Source organism: Vanessa cardui, chromosome 28, assembly GCF_905220365.1.
Source record: "Vanessa cardui chromosome 28, ilVanCard2.1, whole genome shotgun sequence".
NCBI classification, from domain to species: Eukaryota; Metazoa; Arthropoda; class Insecta; order Lepidoptera; family Nymphalidae; genus Vanessa; species Vanessa cardui.
The window spans coordinates 5,562,033-5,583,158 of NC_061150.1; the positions used below are offsets into that span (position 1 = coordinate 5,562,033).

At 38.4% G+C, this 21,126-nt stretch overlaps 1 protein-coding gene and 2 non-coding genes across 3 annotated transcripts; 2 read left to right on the plus strand and 1 right to left on the minus strand.

Moving 5' to 3' along the window:
* Positions 1-1,668: 1,668 nt before the first annotated feature.
* Positions 1,669-1,750, minus strand: Trnas-cga. Its single transcript has one exon. It is a non-coding gene; the product is annotated as a tRNA-Ser (tRNA).
* A 913-nt stretch (positions 1,751-2,663) lies between these two features.
* On the plus strand, positions 2,664-2,745 carry Trnas-cga. Its single transcript has one exon. It is a non-coding gene; the product is annotated as a tRNA-Ser (tRNA).
* Positions 2,746-6,086: 3,341 nt separating this feature from the next.
* On the plus strand, positions 6,087-20,044 carry LOC124541485 (4-coumarate--CoA ligase 1-like). Its single transcript, XM_047119401.1, has 10 exons — positions 6,087-6,209; positions 10,317-10,524; positions 11,856-12,177; positions 13,316-13,469; positions 14,454-14,599; positions 15,439-15,571; positions 16,753-16,834; positions 18,249-18,385; positions 19,190-19,360; positions 19,901-20,044. Exons 1-10 carry the CDS (start codon positions 6,087-6,089, stop codon positions 20,006-20,008), a joined length of 1,584 nt encoding a protein of 527 aa, XP_046975357.1. The 3' UTR covers positions 20,009-20,044.
* Positions 20,045-21,126: the final 1,082 nt, after the last annotated feature.

Sequence of the window (21,126 nt, forward strand, 5' to 3'; positions counted from 1 at the left end):
AAGTTATTTCCCGCGTTTTTACGCTTAGATCTTTAAAACTACGAAACGAATTTAAATGCGGCTTCACTACATACTATAAAACAAAGTCGCTTTCTCTGTCCCTTTATCACTGTATGCTTAAATCTTTAAAACTACGTAACAGATTTTGTTGCAGTTATTTTTTTAATAGATAGAGCGATTCGAGAGGACGGTTGTTATATATAATTCATGGACAATATAGTAAAGAAACACTGATAATTTTAGAAGTTGGTAATGTGATGTCGTAAATGAATAAATTCTGTAGTATGTTTAGTATCAGTATAGCACCCCAAAGTCGGGGCTGGTCGCTGGTTCAACAATAAATAAAGTGATATTAGAGGAAGGTTTATAGGAATAATACATTAAAATTATAGAAGAAAATGGCTAAGAATTTCAACGAAAATTAATAGACGGTAAATGTCAACAATTTTTGTACTTATGTTTGATTTCTATCCTTATATATATTACTTATATTAATCAATATGTAAATAATGAAGATTACACAAAAACATATTGTAAGTTGAGTATAATTTCATACCAAATAATGAGAGAGATAAATAAACAATAAATAAATATTGCACAACATAACATACCTTACTCTGATCCCAATGTAAATAGCTAAAGCACTTGTGTTGTGGAGAATCAGAAGTAACGACGGTATAAACACCCAGACCCGAGACAACATAGAAAACTAATGAACTTTTTCTACATCGACTCGGCCGGGAATTGAGCAAGGGACCTCGGAGTAGCGTACCCATGGAAACCTGTGTAAACACTTCTTGACCACGGAGATCGACACGTGCATTTACATTTCAAAAAACACAGATTACATCAAAAATATTAAAATTCCGGTACCAGGTTCATCACGCTTTTCCCCAAGTTTTATTATGATGCAGTTGAGTAGACAAGCAAATACGCTAAGCAGAGACTATTAAACTACTAAAATGCCCATAGACAATGGCGCTGTAAGACATATTAAGCATCCCTTATATCACATATAAGCTTGGAAATTAAGATGTTATGTCCCTTGTGCCTGTTACCTGTGGCTCACTCACACTAGAATAAGACAATTAAGAGAACTAGTGGTTGGTAATATAATATCTGATGAGTGGATGGTGGAAAAAATAAATTAACTAATTTTACACAAAATTTGTTATTTTATAAAAATATTTCAGTCTTATATTCAGTTAACAATGATTCTATTGTTGTCTATGGACTAATTTTACTTATTTTGTAAAATATATAATTCTTTTAATTCTTGGTGGTAGGGCTTTGTGCAAGCCCGCCTGGTTAGGTACCACCCACTCATCAGATATTCTACCGCTAAACAACAGTACGCAGTATTGTTGTGTTCCCGTTTGAAGGGTGAGCGAGCCAGTGTAACTACAGGCACAAGGGACAGAGCATCTTAGTTCCAATGGTTGGTGGCACATTGACGATGTAAGGAATAGTTAATATTTTTTACAGCGTTATTGTCTATGGGTGATGGTGGCCACTTACCATCAGGTGGCCCATATACTCGTCCGCAAATATTCCATAAATAATAATAATGCTATGCCTCCTACCTCGCTAATTCCCTCTATCCAGTTATATAATTTTTAATAGATATAAAATTAAATGAAATTTACAATAATTATAAAACAAAAGGTTCGCAGCCGGTAGGATTCGAACCTACGCTCCCAGAGGGAATCTGATTTCGAGTCAGACGCCTTAACCACTCGGCCACGACTGCTTGGCGTTCGGAACTGAAATTACCATTTTAGTCACAAGGTTTTAGCGATATCATTTCAAACTTCATTAATAAATATCACACTGTAATTAAAAAAAAATTGAAATAAAACTTTTTATAGGCATGTCATTTTTTTATAGAAAAATGTATATCGGCTCGTTTATTTAAAACAACTCAACTCAAGGTATTTATACTTTTTCTTGACACTTGAAAGTTCGTTATAAAGAGGTTGATCGCAAAAAATGTTCGCAATGCAAAGGTATATTTTACATTGACTCTTATGGACAATTCAAGGGGATTATGAAGAATTTGTTAAAACGAGGAATTCGTTATATTGAGGTTCGTTATATTAAGGTTGCACTGTAGTTACGTTTTCACAACCAGTCTGTTAACAACAACAACAGCCTGTAAATTCCCACTGCTGGGCTAAAGGCCTCCTCTCCCTTTGAGGAGAAGGTTTGGAACATATTCCACCATGTTGTTCCAATGCGGTTTGGTGGAATACACATGTGACAGAATTTCTATGAAATTTGTCACATGCAGGTTTCCTCACGATGTTTTCCTTCACCGCTGAGCACGAGATGAATTATAAAGACAAATTAAGCACATGAATTAGCGGTGCTTGCCTGGGTTTGAACCCGCAATCATCGGTTAAGATGCACGCGTTCGTCTGTTAACGCTTTTTTGCAATCATAGTATTATTGAAAGAAAGAAAGACTGAAGAGAGGCTAACCCCTTTTTTTTAAGATGGCCCGGAAATCTTGGTCAAAAATCTCGAGTTAAGCTATACCTACTAGGTACCCTCTACAACATTCATTCATTTCATTTCATTTTCCTTAATTATACATACATATTTATTAATATAAACATGAAGTTTAGTTAAAATAACACCTTAGAATTATAAAGGATGAAATAAGCAGTCGTGGCCGAGTGGTTAAGGCGTCTGACTCGAAATCAGATTCCCTCTGGGAGCGTAGGTTCGAATCCTACCGGCTGCGATATATTTTACAGTAGAATGCGAAAGTGACTCAGTCCGCCGAACGGAAGACGGAACCGATGCTTTTTGGTTTAGTGAGCATTCGGAAAGACCGGAGATGGCCCTGTGGTTAGAACGCGTGCACCTTAACCGATGATTGCTGATTCAAATCCAGGCAATCACCGCTGAATATTAATGTGCTTAATTTGTGTTTATAATTCATCTCTTGCTCGGCGGGGAAGGAAAACGTCGCGAGGAAACCTGCATGTGTCTAACTTCATAGAAATTCTGCCACAGCGTATTGCCACCAATCCGCATTGGAACAGCGTAGTGGAATATGTTTCAAACCTTCTCCTCACAGGGAGAAGGCCCAGCAGAGAGAAATTTACAGGCTGTTGTTGTTATTCTTCACCTAGAGACACGGATCACTTCACTGGCGCCAGGCCTATAGAACCTCTGGTCCATCTGCGAATAAGGTTTTTTGTATATAGATTGGTGGACGAGCATATGTACCACCTGATGGTAAGTAGTCACCCATAGACATTGGCGCTGTTTAATATTAACCATTCCTTTCATCGATAATGCGCTACCAACCTTAGGAAATAAGATGTTATGTCCCTTATGCCTGTAGTTACACTGGCTCATTCATCCTTCAAACCGGAACACAACAATACTGAGTACTGTTATTTGGCGGTAGAATAACTGATGTACCGACAAGGAAGGAGCGGTCCAATACTTAGTAGGGCCTTGCACAAAGCCCTACTAAGTATTGGACCGCTCCTTCCTTGCCGGTACACTTCCACAAGTAACTCCTCGTTCCAGCAAGCAACTTCACCTCCGTGTATGACACACAACCCAAAAAACAATTGTTTACATTAAAAATAATTAAAAAGTCAATTAATTTAATCTGCAAAGATAGTAAAAGTGAAAGTTAATTTTAATAATAGAATTAAAAACAATATAGATAACGATTATCTTTTAATTGTATGTGAACATCATTATGTAAAAAAGATAGATATGACGTATGAAAACTTGTATACTTAACACAAATTGAACTGAAAGTCTGTTTTAATGTTTTATCAGTCAAAAACATCTGTCATTTCGATTATTGCGCATGTTTTAATGGGCAGACTAACTGCCTTACTGGATACTTAATGATAAATCTTCACTATAACCCAGAGACAACAATCAAATCAAATCAAAATCAAAATAATCTTTATTCAAGTGGGCTTTTACAAGCACTTTTGAATCGTCGTTTAACAATTAAGTGAAGCTACCACCGGTTCCGAAAGTAGATTCTACCGAGAAAAACCGGCAAGAAACTCAGTAGTTACTCTTTTTTAACATTAAAAAAAAACAAAGTTGTGTTAGTTAAATACAATTATTTAAATTAATATATCCTGCTTGGAAGTCAACATGTATCCACTCAACGCTTTTTTATCATCTATAACAATCTGTGCTAATTTTATATGTAAAAGTAACACTGTCTGTCACTGTTTCACTACCAAACCGCTGAACCGAATTTGATAAAATTTGATGAAGCAAATTTGAATTCCAAATAAGTAAAAAAAAATAAATTTCCCACTTCTGGGCTAAGGCCTCTTCTCCTTTTGAGGAGAAGGTTTGGAACATATTCCACCACGCTGTTCCAATGCGGGTTGGTGGAATACACATGTGGCAGAATTTCGATGAAATTAGACACATGCAGGTTTCCTCACGATGTTTTCCTTCACCACCGAGCACGAGATGAATTATAAACACAATTAAGCACATATATATAGTGGTGCTTGCCTATGTTTGAATCCGAAGTCATCGGTTAAGATGCATGAGTTTTTACCACTGGGCCATCTCTGTCTATTCAAATGTCCAAGTAAGGATATTTGAATATTTGTTTAATACGTTAAACAACCTAAAACGCGAGATAAGCTGAGTTAACACCTAGTATGAAATAAGGGTTCCATCACGTCACGTATTAACATATCGACTGAGGCAGGTTTCCTCCACGACCGACAGGTAGCTTCCCCGTGAACGATTTAATTATAAAAACAATGTCAGCTGTCCTTAATTTTTATCATCTTATTTAAAATGTAATTAATATTATTTAAAAAAAGTATCAATTAAATATATTCGTTATCAAAGATTAAATTAATAATTTCTCTTGAATACAAAACAAAAAGTTTTTGAACTTAAGGTTCTGTATTATTTTCATAGCAAATAAAGATTAGAATACGTACTTATATGATTTTTTATATTAAATTATTAATGTAATAAAATAAAAACATAAAAATATGAACTAAAACTAGTTACTGTATAAATCTTGACCGCGTGGAATGGTGGCAAGAATGCTAGCAGCATTTCCCCGTTGAATCGCAATTCCGATCCTCTGGGCGAACGAACCAGCCCTCCTGTCACCAGTGGAGGCAATGAGGCGAGGTGTTGTACTTTTGATGAAGCTTTTTGCACCACTACTCCAAGGGCCAAGCGTTTCGACAGCAAATGGAACACAAAAGTAATTAGACAGAAAACACGAAAAAATTATAATATAATGTAACACTTATTACTTACTTATTATAATAACACGTTGGCTGCGTCATAATTTTTATATTCCATTCATGCTGTACGGGGCGTTTAAGACCTCGTATGAAAACTATCATAATACCGGTACGTGGCTTATTTCTGGACTCACTCCAGCCTTGTGTGGGGTGTGCTGTGTTTGCAAATAAAATTTCGACTCGCCCTTGGCAGTTTTTTATTTATTTATTGTACTAATAGTAGGATAAGAACATTATTACTAAAAAATGGGCTGATATAAATGATATATTATTATTTGCATTTTGCTTCTAAGCTATCAATCGCAAAAAATTATCAATTTCAGCATTTTATGTAGTCGCTTTCTTTGTCCCTATATCCCTATGTATGCTTAAATCTTTAAAACTGCGCAACGGATTTTTTTAAAAGATAGAATGATTCGAGAGCAACGTTTTTGTGTATAATACATGGACAGTATAATAAAGAAACACTGGATATAAACAAATTCTGTAGTACATTTAGTACCAACTTTGCACCCAAGCAAAGCTGGGGCGAGTCGCTAGTTTATAACTTACAATCAAACAAAATCGATAATTCCCTGTAAAATTACGATTCAAAAGTGAGATCCTATTTTTTATTACATCTTGCAATTTAAAACACAACGCCATATAATAATTCAGTGATAAAGATATTTAAAATAATTACGAATTAAACATAAATTTGCATAGATAATAAATATGTTTTATCAATAACTATATATACTGTGGAAAGTGCAGTTCGCGTCAATACAAAATAGTTTAGATTCGCGCGAGGAGGTTTTATATATTGGTAAAAATGTTGAAAAATAAACTGTATTTGTACGGCAGTTACGACAGCGAGTTTAACATCGCGCCTAACTTACATCTCGGTGTGCATATGTTGAATAAAATTAAAACATTCGGCAACGACATTGCTGTTGTAAGTATTACATTATTACCTATTACAGACAGTTTTAACTTTGCCGTTTCATAAATTCAAATCATTTGTAAAAAAAAAAGTTAAAGAAGGCATTTTATTCATAAAGATTATACAGAAGATGAAAAAGCGATGAATTAATACTTGTTGACTTCCAGTTGTATTTAACTAACATGACTGTATTTTTAAATGTATAAAAAGAGTAATTACTGAGTTTTTTGCCGGTTCTTCTCGGTAGAATCTACTTGCCGAACCGGTGGTAGCCTCACTTAATAAAGTTGTTAAATGACGACTCAAAAGTGCTTGTAAAAGCCTATTTGAATAAAGTATATTTTGATTTGATTTTATATAATTTTTGTGTATTTGAATTATCCCTATGAGATGCCATCACAGCAACCAAAAGCAAAAATTCTAGAAAGTTTTTGAAAAAACAATTGTTTAATGCGCAAGACTTCTAGATTTCATACAACGAAGATGACAAACTTATATAAGAATGTCTGTCTGTCTTCTATATAACCAATAACAACAACAACATGTACATCCTGTATATTTCCCACTGCTGCGTTCACGGTGTTTTTCTCCATCAAGCATGAGATGGATTATAAACACAAATTATGCACATGAAAAGTTCAGTGGTGCTTGCTAATTTGGAACCCGCAATTATCGTTTAAAATGAACGCATTCTGATCTCTGGGCCCTAACCATTTAGAGGAATATACCTAGCTTTTAAATATTTATGGTTATTTATTATAAGCCTATACAGCAATAGGGAAGATGCGATATTTTTATTTTTGTGTTTATTTTATAAAACTCCATATAGGATAGATCACAAGCATATTAAAATTTGTAAAACATATTAATTTACAGCAAAAAATGCCGCGTCAAAATGTCAATTTAAATTTTTGCGAAAAAACGGATCTTTATTTCGTATGACGTCACTGCTGTCTGTCACTGACCCACTGATCGTACTTGTCGTCACTGACTTTCATACTTATGCATTTTTCTTAAAAAAATAAGATAAAAATGGTTTCAAGCTGAAAAGAGGATTCTGGAGTGTGCTTTGACAAACCCACTTTAATTCGAAAAACGCAATTAATTTTCGTTTCAATGTTCACTATTTTTCAACTATAACCTCAAATAAGTAGCTATAACGGGTGTGACGTCACTGATCACTAATCAGTGTTTTTGAAGTACGTTCCGATTCACGTTACTTTAATTCGTAATTATTGTTAAAAAACAAAATTAAACGTTGCAGTAGTCCGTCTTTTATATTTTTTTAACATTTTAATACCACCATTTTCATAAATATTATATTTGCATGTTCTCTTTTTTTATAATTCAAGCATCAAGTATAAATTTTCGTCGATATTTATCGGGAAGAATTAAAAATATATATATATAATTTAATGATTTTATTCCACACACACACACAAGATATAGAACACATTTTAATATATCTAAAATCAAATTGTTTTGTTTGGATAATTAAGGAAATTCTTTATATTATTTATTTTTTTCGATTATAATGAATGAAGGATATACAAATAGAATAAAATTTTAAGCATTACGCGCCAAAAGCAGCAGTACCCACTCCGTTTCTACGAGTTTACAGCGGGGGGAGAAGGTGCGCATAGCGCTGCTGTCTTCTCTCCGGTCTTCTTTGTAGGAGCGAATCCGCGGAGGCACTCTCGTCACGCATTCGCTCCGCAGCCTCTTTCTGCGACATTACATTTTCGCAGAAATAGGTAATCTCCTTTCAGCACCTCTCGCTGCCTATAATGGCGGTCATTACGTTCGGCAGCGAAAGGGAATTCTTCTGAGGCCTCCAAGCGGTACACTCCACCAGGGTGTGATGCGCCGTGTCCATAGGCGCAACACACGCGTGACAGGCGGGTGTCATTTCCTGCCTCACTATCTTGTGCAGGTACTTACCGAAACGACTATGTCCGGTAAGCACCTGAGTCAGTCTAAATGCCGTGCCGTGCCGTGCCGTGACTCCCTCGTGAATTGGTGGCACGATCCCCAGGCTAGCGATTTTGCGTTACGTCGACGAGAACCACTACCTATCTTAGCGAACAACTGGACACCGCAGCTCTGAGAAAGCCAATTTCAAAATCTGCCAGGCTGCGGTTAGGGAAGAAATACGTGCCAACAATTACGTACTTTCTCCAAACCAGCACCACATAGCCCGGGCCCCTTTCAATGAGTGTGAGAGGGGGACAAGTTCCCCTTTCGGGATAGTACCTCCACGGTGCTGTCCACGTCTCCTACCCAGTGAGGTAGGGGAGGAACATAAAAAGGCTCGCAGTCCACAGCCAGGTCGATCCCCCACTCCGCCTTGGACTGCAGTAGTAGGTACTGAGCCCCGGCACAGTGGTTAAAATTAATCTTCAGAAAGCTGTAGCTGAAGCAGTGACGACATCACAGCATCTTCCTCGGCTTGGCGCCGTCCAACGTTGTTGGTGGTCTGAGTGCTTAAGACCATCTTACTTCGTGATGGGAGGGTTGCACTCTCTTGAGCCCACCAGGTGCCCAGAGGACTTGCCAGCGTCTACGCATACCACACAGCGTAGCTTCCCAGTGCATTCTGCTTATTAGTGCCCTTCGGCATTACACAGGTAGTTTAGGAGGTGGTTTCCTCGTTCAACACTAAATTGACAGAGCGCCTTGGTGTGGCCAAGGCCCATGGACTTGTGCAGAGGGCGCTTCTCCAATACGTACACCGTGGCCGAGTTCCACCCAATTAAGAGACGTCCAGCATTAAACAGTTTCTTCGCCCCAGCTATTGGGCATGTTCCGCGGACCATATCCCATCCAACACCGTACGGAGTTTGTCGGCCGGCTTGTCTGCCTGTTCCGACTGGCCCATGTCAACGAGCGTCTGCCTTTAAGGCCACCACTTATCCCGAGGTCTTGAAGTTTCACGACCTGCTCCTTGCGCTCCAAGATTCTGGCATACGTGACACCCTTTTGTTCAGCTTTCGGCTGCAGCGTTACCTTCACTGCAGTTGTACGTGGGGTGACCAGCTTGGGCTTAGCCAGTTGAGGTGCCTTAGACAAATGTTTGAGATTTTTTCAGCAGGAGAGAAAGCCTTATTCTCCTTCTTCTCTTTTTTTGACCGCAGTGGACCAGGACCTCCCATCTGTGGTAAAATAGTCTCTGGCGCTATCGGGGCGCTTGAGGGGCCAGCGTAAGGTGCCGTTGGAGCAGCTGGTGGCGCCCGCTTTTGTGCGGGTGCAGATTTGGGCTGCGGAGTCGGATGGACCGCCTGTGCATGCGACGAAGTGTGTTGTTGTAGTAGCTCCCACCTTTTATCCGCAGCTAGCGGGGGGCGCTGTATCTTCGCAGGCGATAGGCGCTCCTCCAACTTCGTAATTTAGGCTTTGAAAATATCGCCGATCGATGAAATTAAGGAGGTCTTAAACTTCTCCAATGTCTGAGTATCCCGGACAGAGCCGGTGGACGTCTCGTTTGCCACTGCCACCGTGGTCTGCATCCGTGAACTAGCTGCGTTGGGCCTTTAACTCAGCCTTGAGGCTACGGCTCTTTACGCAACCGGCCATTACCGCTAAGTTTTCGCGTCTCATCCGCCTCCTACAATTCCCTGAAGTGCAGCTGCCGAATCCCTCAGTTTTTTGCGTATCCTTCTTTTAGATTGGAGGATTTTTGCGCCACGAAATTCCTCCGTGCCCATCTTAGCAGGAATCTCTCTTGCATCTGAAGCGGATTCTTCAGAGCCCAAAACCACTTCCGAAACATTCTTCCGGAACACCCTACTCCTCAAAGAGCGCTCAAAAGCTTCCTCCCTGGCCTCGGCGACCCTCGCTTACGCTCAGCCTTAGCCCGAGCGAGGCCACTGCCACGACCCCTCAAAGCCATTTTGCCATGTGTTGCCGGTGTGCATTTCGCAGCTACCGTCTCCGTCTCAGTTTCCGAATCGGAGTTAGAAATTACACGGTTCGAGCGCCTTTTTTTTTCGAGATGAACCCCTTGCTACCTACACTGTATTCCTTGAATTTAATTATTTTCTTGTGTACAATCGTTGAAAATAATGTGTATATGTAGCAAAAATAAATGGTTTAAATAGTTTTTACTTATTATAATTTTAGATTAACGCAGCAACGAACGAACGTATGACATTCCAAGAACTCGCTCAACAATCTGTCGATATCGCTCTCTCACTCGCTCACATAGGCGTTAAAAAGGGAGACATAGTCGCCATATGCAGCCAGAATAGGATGGAATATATACCCATTGCGTTTGGTACCTTGTTAATTGGAGCTGTGCTCGTTAACGTCAACGGTACCTGTACAGGATGTAAGTCACAATCCACTTAATGTTGTCTTAAATTTTCGCGATTATTACACATTTAAATAAAACTAATTATAACGGATGAATCGCGTATATTAATTATTTTTAAACATCCCGACGTTTCGAGCACTTTGCAGTGTTCGTGGTCACGGGTACCCGTGACCCGTGCGATTCATCCGTTATAATTAGTTTTATTTAAATGCACAATCCACTTGTTATAAATGTATTCTAATATTATAAATGGGAAGGCAAGACTACCTCTTCACGCTGAAACTGCTGAACCAATTTAGGTGAAACTAGCTGTTGAAGGAGAAGAACAAGGAGATGATTCTGGTTGATTTTTTACACCTCGTGTCTAATAATCCCAAATGTCTTAAGGAACTCCATTTTTTCCAAAATAAAATTTTGCTTATCTTACTCGTGGATAATGTAGCTTTCGAATGGTGAAAGATATTTTAAATCGGTTCAGTAGTTTTTGAGCCTATTCATTACAAACAAACAAAGTATTCGTCTTTATAATATTAGTATAGATTTAGTATGGAGGTAGTTTAAATCACGGGGAGGAATGTAGGCTTTTAATTCATCCCTTGATCGAGTAGCATTGGTTTGTATGTTATGGCTAAACTTTTATAAATTACTTTAGCTAATAAAATTATAAACGCGAAAGTAAGACTGTTTATTAGGATTTAACGTCTTAACTACTTAGCTGATCATCATGAACCTTTGCATAAATGTCAGCTGAATAGAAAAGGACACAATACCTCCTCCATTAGATACAGGTAAAGCCGCAAGCGGACGCTAGTATTGTTCTAAATTTTCATTTAGTTTTACCTTTTAACAAGTCTGGATCAAATCTTGGATTCAGCAAAACTGTTCTAAAAGTATTGAGTTGAAATTTTGCGCTGAAGTTTGTTGCTCACGAGTTTGGTATTCATGTCAAATGATCGAACAAGAAATATCATTGGTAACTTATTTAAATTTGCAAAAACTTTGGATATATGTCGGAGAACAAATATTAGGAAAAAATTGTATACAGTTGTTGATAGGCGCACTGGCAAATGGGCTGATGTTGGTTACCATCGCCCATAGACATTAGTGCAAGTGGAAATATTATCCATCCCATAAATTACCAATCCTCAACCAACCTTGGGTACTAGGTGTTATGTCTCTTGTGCCTATCTTGGCACTGGTTCACTCATCCTTCAAACTGGAACACAAAAATACCGAGTACAGCAGAATATCTAGTGTGTGCTACATGCCCAAAAGTGCTTTCACAAAGCCCTACCTCCAAGAAAACTTTTACTACGGCGACAATTTTATATCTCTAATATTTTCAGTGTCACTATTGCACAGATTAAAATCAGCGAAATGTAAAGTGCTATTTTGTCCGTCCTCCAAATACCAAGAGAACAAGGACAGCATCGAAACGTTCACGGAAGTGGAGACGACCATCGTGCTCGACGGCCCCGTGGAGGGCGCCACGCATTTCAAAGACTTCCTGAGCCAGCACGCGAGCGTCGAGGACTTCGAGCCGACTCCGGTGTCGGGCTGCGAGGACGTGGCCATCGTTCTGTTCTCCTCTGGCACGACTGGCATGCCGAAGGGCGTTCAGTACACGCATTACAACTTCTTGTGTTCCGTCCAGGATCCTTCAACCCGGTAAACAGATTCATATTATATAAGAAATATTAACATCAATCACAAAATCAAAACTGTTCTAAACATGACCGAGAATGGTGACGAGAATGCTAGCAGCATTTCCTCTGGGCGAAAAGTCGTCCAGCAGTTGTAGAGGCAATTAGACGAGGTGTTAATGCTTTAATCAAGCTTTTTGAGCTATTACTCCAAGGTCAAAATAAGAAAAGTAAAGAGTAAAGCAACAGCCTGTAAATTTCTCACTGCTAGGTTAAGGCCTCCTCTTTCATTAAAGGGAGGGTTTGGAACATATTCCACCACGCTGTCCCAATGCTAGTTGGGCGAATACACATGTGGCAGAATTTCTATGAAGTTTGACACATGTAGATTTTCTCACGATGTTTTCCTTCACCGCCGAGAACGAGATGGATTATAAACACAAATTAATCACTTGTATATTCAGTGGTGCTTGCATGGGTTTGAACCCGTAATCATCGGTTAAGATGCACGCGTTCTAACCACTGGGCCATTTCGCCTCAAAGGTCAAAGTGTTCCACTGTAAATACACTGATACCATTTGGAGTTAGAGAAATATTGACATCGCTTCATAGTTTTAATTTTTTCGTAACAGCTGCACTTTTAACACCGTTTCCATGATTGTATATATAAAAACTAATGGTTGTTTTTTATGTTTAAATGTCTAATCATCACTTCGGCAACACACAAAATGCCATTTTATAACAAATCTTCAATAAGTATGTATGTATATGTATGTATGTATGTTATTTAAGTTATCGATCAAAAGTGTCTTTTTTTATGGTATAGGTTGGCGGACGAGCATATGGGCCACCTGATGGTAAGTGGTCACCATCACCCATAGAAAATGACGCTGTAAGAAATATTAACTATTCCTTACATCGTCAATGTGCCACCAACCTTGGAAACTAAGATGGTATGTCCCTTATGCCTGTAGTTACACTGGCTCACTCACCCTTCAGACCGGAACATAACAATACTGAGTACTATTATTTGGCGATAGAATAACTGATGAGTGGGTTGTACCTACCCAGACGGGGTTGCACAAAGCCCTACCACCAAGTAAATTGTTCAAGTAAGTGTCTTATCAATAATTGTTCTTCTTATAAATTTTTATTATTTTCAGAATTAAAGATGATAAGGTGGTACTGGGATCGGTCGACTGGTCGAACTCTTATGGGATAATTATGCTGTTCTCTTTCCTGGAACTGGGCGCGACTATTGTATTCAGTGCCGATCCGGATGCAGAGCAAATACTTGATATTATACAAAAATATAAGGTAATCGTAAAAATATCCAATTTCAAGGAGTGCTTAATGGGGCATTGTAGTCCAGTGATTATATACATCAAAAAATGAAAATGAAATTAACAAGCAATTTTTTGAATATGTTGTAGAGGATACCTAGGAAAGCTTTACTTGAGTTTTTCGACCAAGATTTCCGGGGCACTAAGGCCATTTTGTATAAAGGGGTAAAATATGTTCCCAGCAATATCTCCTCTAGCTGATGAGAGTCGAAAATTTTTACGAGAATCTTTTTTGTAGCTTTCTTTGTGTTCAACAATTAAGTCTTAACCATTATAGCGTATCATACATCGTTAATGAGAAATCGATCGAAATAGTCAAAAATCTAGAACAACTTTTTTGTGTTAATTATTATTGTTTGGTCATTAATATCGAAAATGTTGTAAGATGCAACGTGTAGACCATATTCCAAGGACATAGACTACCTTTTGCCGAACACATGACATTCAACGCCTTAAAACGCGAGCAAAGCCTCGAGGGACAATAAGTATTGTATAAATTTGCGCGAATTTCAGCTAAGGTTAGTGAACTCATGAGGTTTTTTTATATAATTAAGCTACCATGGTAAGTGGTCACCACTGCCCATAGACATAGACATTCTTACATCACCAATGCGCCACCAACCTTGGGAACTAAGATGTTCTGTCCCATTTGCCTGTAGCTACACTAGCTCACTCACCATTCAAACCGAAACACAACAATATTAACTCAGTCTTGCTGTGTTGTTTGGCGGTAGAATATCTGATGAGTGGGTAGCACCTACCCAGTAGATTAGCAGGTGTGACGGATCACGAAGAGTGTTGTTTAAACAATACCACCCATAACTATCGACCCTTAAATATCCACTGGTGTTCGTATGTGAAATTTGGACATATTTTCTAGTTTCCTCACGAATAACATAACCATCACCTGTGTTGCTATATAAAATTAAATAATCTGTGTTTTTAAATTCCTTTTTAGATTGAAATCATACCGACACTACCCACGGTGATCGCCGCCATCAATGCGGTGAAGGACATCGCCAAGTACGACACCAGCTCGTTGAGGAAAATATTTGTCTGCGGAACGATTTGCAACGAGCGCGTTTTAGACACTTTTAAAGAGAGGTAAGAACCGTTAGGCTTTTTTTGTGTTTGCTTATAAACGAAATACCGAATACAGTACGTATTCAAATATTATCCGGGTAGGTGAATGACTCCACTCCAGGAATGTGTTGCCAACGTATATTTGAATTTCGATTTAAGGTTGAATAAACCTGCCTTAAAAAATACATGAAGGTCATACAATTTTTAGGAGGCGCTAGACTTAAAGGCCTACGTTTAAGTCTTAAAGTATTTATAATCTGGTGTGTCAGGTTTCCTTCGTATTTTAAAATTAAAAAAAAATCAAATCAGTGCTGCTATGGTTACTTCGGATCTAAGTTATTATGTCCCATATGCCTGTAGTTGCACTGGCTCACTCATCCTTTAAAGGTGCCATCACACATAATAATACAAATTACAAAGTACCTACTTAGAAGGGCCTGCGCAAAGTCTTACCACAAAATAAAAGAGATTACTATTGTCAAAAAATCAAAATAAATTTCATTCCAGTAGGCTTTTACGAGCACTTTTGAATCGACATTTTACAATAACAAAAACTCAGTAGCTACTCTTTTTCAACATTTAAAAAAATACAGTCATGTCAATTAACTACAATAAAATTATATAATATCAAATATGTATGTACTATATCCTGGCTGGAAGTCAACAGGTATTAATTCCAAGCTTTTTTATAATCTATAAAATCTTGTATCGAATAATATGTCTTTTTTACCGATGTATTTTTTTACAAACGATTTGAATTTACGAAACAGCAAAGTTAATATTGTTTGCGGAATTTTTTTTATAGAAACGGATACCTTGCCCCAAGAAGGATTTATTGACTTAAATTTCGTCTCTTTCAGAATACCGACTGTTGAATTAGCAACTCACTATTATGGATTGACGGAAGTCGGCTGTATTTGTAACTCGAAATCTTCCAAGTACGGTCACCGCGCGGGCAGCGTTGGCGGCGTGCGGAACATATTCGTTGTCAAGGTACCTAATTGTTAGTTTACTTAATTCCCTGGCAGCGAGGACAAGCCCTTGTGTGGGACGCTATGTGCGTTGACACGTTGACCCAACTCTTATCCGAGAAATGTTAAGAGCCGACGCAGCTACGGAAAAAGCTGAAGCAAAAAAAAGATCTAAATGTTTCTTGTCTTATGTCAATTTACTTTTTTGTCTCATTTGCTGTTGAAACGCTTGGCCTTTGGAGTAGTGGTGCAAAAAGCTTCATCAAAAGTATGGTGCAAAAAGCTTCATCAAAGAGGGCTGGTTCGGTTTTTGCCCAGAGGGCAACGGGGAAATGCTGCTAGCATTCTTGTCACCATTCCACGCGGTCGAGATTTATACAGTAGTCTAGTTTTAGTTCATATTTGTATATATGTATTTAAGCATTTAATATATATAAACGATTGTTAGGAAGATATCAAATAGTAAATTTGTCCAAATGTCATCAACTTTCAGTACTTTGTATACATATCAGGTTATTTTATTATTATGACAGCATCAGCCTCATATTCTATGAGCTATCCCAAGCTACATCATCGGTGGCCTGGAAGAGATCGCTATGTATAAGGTCGCCAAAGTTATACGCCTCTTTTAATTAGACTGGATCCATGGTGTATTTATTTACTTTGTGTGGTTTAAAATCTATACTTTTATACTTAATGTTATATAAATGTGAAAGTAAATTTGTCTGTATGGCTGTTTGTCTGTCGCTCTTTCACGATCAAACCGCTGAAAAAAAATTGATCAAATTTGTTATGAAGCAAAATTGAACTCCACGAAAGGACATGGGCTACTTTTTTTGCCTGACACATGACAACCTACACCCTAAAACGCTACCGAGGCCACGGGTGACTACTAGTAATGTATAAAATCTGTATAAAACAAGTGTGTTGCCCGCGACTTGGCTGGCATTTTAGGGGTCATCAAATCAAATCAAATCAAAACAAACTTTATTAGTAGGCATTACGAGAATATTACAAGTTCTTTTGAATCGTCCTTTAAGTGAAGCTACCACCGATATATCAGGAGAAGTTCAAACTTGTTTCATACCAAATATCACCAAAATTCAGTGTCCTCCCTCCATTTTACATTCACATTAAAATTATTTAGTAAAAAAAGTAGACTATGACTATATCCAATACTCAGCGAATATTACGTGTATTCAGATCGTAGACGTGGAGACGAGAGAGCCCCTGGGGCCGAACCAGCGGGGAGAGATTTGCTGCAAGTCTCCTTCAATGCTGCGAGGTGAGTCAACACCCATTCATGACCAGCACTGGGCTTTACTGTGACGTCATTTTAGCTAACAGCTTGTAAAAAGGTTTTGTGCTAGCCTGTCTGGGTAGGTACCACCCACTCAACAGTTATTTGGCGGAAGAATATTCCGCCAAATAACAGTACTCAGTATTGTTGTGTTCCGGTTTGAATGGTGAGTGAGCCAGTGTAACTACAGGCACAAGAGATATAACATCTTAGTTCCCAAGGTTGATGGCACATTGACGATGTAAATAGTTAATATTTCTTACAGCGTCATTGTCTATGGGTGATGGTGACCACTTACCATCAGGTGGCCCATATATCCGTCCGCCCACTTATACCATAAAAAAGTAGTCCATTATATTGGTAGTCCATTGTGTAGTTAAAGTTAAGACTTAAAATTTTCTGAAAATAAATAAAAGTATCGGAATAAAGGCGAATTAGGCATGTGTCCGATATGTCGAAAATAATCTAAAATCAGAAGACGTCGGAACATCAGACGTCATCGATTTGATGATGACGAGTAACCGTTTGCACCGCGTCTAATCAACTATGAATATCGTTCTGGTACCTCAAAGCATCCAAAGTACAATAACTATAATATTCGCCCTATTTCTCTTTAACTTTACAGTAACCCTTCTGTGTGAAAGAGATGAAGCGAATGTTCAAACGATTTCGATATCACATCCATTTCATCTTTTTCTCACATATTTCTCACATATCGTACAATGTTAAGTCAAACAAAGACAGGGCGATATCTGAAATTGGACGCCAACACCGATATTTGATCCAAATATCCGTTACACAATCAACGTCACAAAATTCGGAAAGCCACCATGTCTAATGCGAATATATTAGCTTGGGATTGCTACATGTACCACTGGAGGGTTAAATAAACGCGCCAAGTACACTACCAAAGGCGACTTGGAAACGTATGGAGAATACAGCTTTAGCAAATTTTACAATCGCTTTTCTTGGAAAATGGGTCTATTAGGGATTTTTAGATTTTTTGATGATCTACAATTTTGTTCTTAACTCATCATAACTCTAAATTTTACGCTAAATAGAAATAGTCCAAGTTTGCGGTATTCAACTCCAAAAAATCTAGGACTATCTAAAATTCAGTTAAATCTTTGGCTTTTTGAGAATGTATGCGAGGCTTTTTTTAGACGTTATCGTTTCAATTAAATTACCAGACACATTTTATGACACTCGAGCCTCTAGTTACACTGCCTAACTCTCCCTTCAAATTGGAACGCAACAATACTGAGTACTGCTGTTTGGCGGTAGAATATCGAGGTAGAAGAGCGTGGTAGCTACCCAAACAGACTTGCATGACGCCCAACCAAGTAATCATGACAAAAAAAGATAAAATGATTTATAGAAAGATGCAAATGCATTGCAGGCTATATCGGCGGAGAAGTCGACTATATGGACGAAGAAGGTTTCTTTAAGACCGGCGACTTGGGCTACTACGACGAAGACCACTACGTATACGTGGTGGACCGGATAAAGGACATAATCAAATACAACAGCTGTACGGTAATTAGCAGTTTGTTTCCGATTTGATTTAACCCCATCTTTATAGTTCCGTCTGTAACTGAAATTTAAGTAATCAATTTAATTAGTCTGAAATCTTAATGATTTTCTACGTTGGTAAATTATACGGACACATCAATTATTATTATTTTTTTATTTAATTTCAAAGACTCGAACGGGTCTGTCGAAATTAGGTAGCTATTCACGTTGAATGAGTGTCGGTCGTATAAAACAGAACTGTTGTTTTTACTGATATAACAACAGACTGTAAATTTCCTAGCCTCCCTTCCCTTTGAACATGGAATATGTTATACCGCGCTATTCCAATGCGGGATGATGGAATACACATGGCAGTATTTCTATGAAATTAGACACATGCAGGTTTCCTCACGATGTATTCCTTCACCAACGAGCTCAAGATGTATTGTAAACACATATTAAGCGCATGAATATTCAGTAGTGCTTACCTGGATTTGAAACCGCAATTATCGGTTAAGATGCGCGCGCGCTAACCACTGGGCCATATCGTCTCATACTCTCTCGTCGTCTCTTTTTACCGATATTCCATCACCAAAATGACTGACAAAGTTTTTGCGGGACTAAAAAGGTATCAAATATAATTACTTTCATGGCAAGAAGCATGTTTATTTAGCAGAAATATTCTCTATTTGCTTTTTATTAGGAAAATCAAAATTTTGATGTACTGTCTCAAACATACTAAAATACATTATCAATTCAAAATTAAGCAGGTCTGCTGGCAGAATGAAGATTCTATAATTATGATTCTTAAGGTGTTGTTTCCACTAGGTGTCTCCGTCTGAGCTGGAGGCGGTGTTGCTGCAGCATCCCTCGGTGCACGAAGTCGGCGTGGTGGGCGCACCGCACGAGGACTTGCAGGAGCTGCCGACGGCCTTCGTCGTGCTGAGACCTGGCGCCCGAGCCACCGAACAGGAGCTCAAGGACTTTTTCGATAAAAACGTGAGAAATTTAAAGCGCTTTCGTATGACATCATCATCATCAACAGCCTTTTTCCACTGCTGGACACAAGCCTTTCCAATAACACGCCACTGTGATCGATCTTCGGCTCCTCGTATCCAGCTCCTGCCAGCCGCCTTGCGTAAATCGTTACTCCACCGAGGATATCCTACACTACGTTTGCCGAGACGCTGTCTCCACTCTAGAACACGTTTTCCCTAACGGTTATCGGTTTTGCGACAAATATGGCCAGCCCACTGCCACTTCAGCTTACTAATCCGGTGAACTATGTCGATGACTTTGGTTCTCTGACGGATCACCTCATTTCTGATGCCGTGCAAATGCCGATGCAGTGGACGGACGATCTGGTTAAGTCAGCGGGGTATCGCTGGATGCAGGCCGCTACTCACCGGTCAAGGAAGTAGTGGGCCTATGTTCAGCAGTGGACGTCTTACGGCTGATATGATGATAATGAAAGCAATAAAAGCAGGAGTGATGACTTTCGCCTACTAAGGATTCTTTAAATGTATATTTTATTTGCAGGTAGCCCATAATGTGATGCAACTCGCGGGCGGAGTGCGTTTCATAGACCAACTGCCGCGAGGCGTCGGACTCAAAGTCGACAGGAAGAAGCTCAGAGCCATGCTGTGATTATTTGATTGTTTGTATAAATAAACGGACGTGGACATACGTTATGTTTTTATTATATTCATATCAATCAATCAATCAATCAATCAATCAATCAATCAATCAATCAATCAATCAATCAATCAATCAATCAATCAAAATAAGCTTTATTCAAGTATGCTTTTACAAGCACTTTTGAATCGTCATTTTACAATTAAGTGAAGCCACCGCCGGTTCGGAAAGACGATTCTACAGAGAAGTACCGGCAAGAAACTCAGTAGTTACTCTTTTTCAACGTTTAAAAATACAAAGTCATGTTAGTTAATACAATTATTAAAATTAATATATCCTGTCAACAGGTATTTAACTCCACGCTTTTTTATCATCTATAAAATCTTGTATCGAATAATATGCTTTTTTTACCATTGTATTTTTTACAAACAATTTGAATTGATTTGAAACGAAACGGCAAAGTTAAAAATGTCGGAATATCGTATTATTGAATTATTTTTATATTACATGTAATTAGATATACCAATATCAATGTTATTTGATATTTCTTATACATAAAGGCAGATTTCTACCTCTATCGGGATAAGCCAGTTATTTATTATTTTTTTTAAAAAATAACAATAACACCATATAAAAATTACGAGGAACAAAGGAGATTCGTCGCAAACGTTAACGCTTGTAGATGACTACATCATAATAATGGCGGCGTCCAACTTTCCCGCTAAACATCGACACGGCGCTTCACCAGACCAATCAGCTGTCAAATCTTGTTGACAGCTGGTCTTGTGGACCATTCCAGTGCCGTCGTAATTTAAAAGATGGCGCTAGCGATGCGTCATATATATTAAGAAAAAAAATAAGTGCTGTCGCTACGGTTTTTGAAGTGGGCAACATTATAAAAAAAGAAAAATTTTGGCGGGAAACTGAACGCTCTCTCTGGTGAATACGCTGGAACGGGAACATTGTTATAACTTTAATTTTCATTACTGTATCGTTTTAAATATGCATTGCTTAACTTTAATAAAAAAGAAAATCATTAATTAATATCAAGAGTGATCCTTCGACACTTAATTAACAAACTAACTTTAGGTTGTCATAATTAATGGCTAACGAATGTCAGAGTGACATTT

Excerpts from the sequence above, each read along its gene's own strand:
- LOC124541485 (XM_047119401.1), top strand. The coding sequence starts at position 6,087 with ATGTTGAAAAATAAACTGTATTTGTACGGCAGTTACGACAGCGAGTTT. Across the intron at positions 6,210-10,316 it reads TCGGCAACGACATTGCTGTT|ATTAACGCAGCAACGAACGA; the intron begins GTAAGTATTACA and ends TTATAATTTTAG. Across the intron at positions 19,361-19,900 it reads AGGACTTTTTCGATAAAAAC|GTAGCCCATAATGTGATGCA; the intron begins GTGAGAAATTTA and ends TTTTATTTGCAG.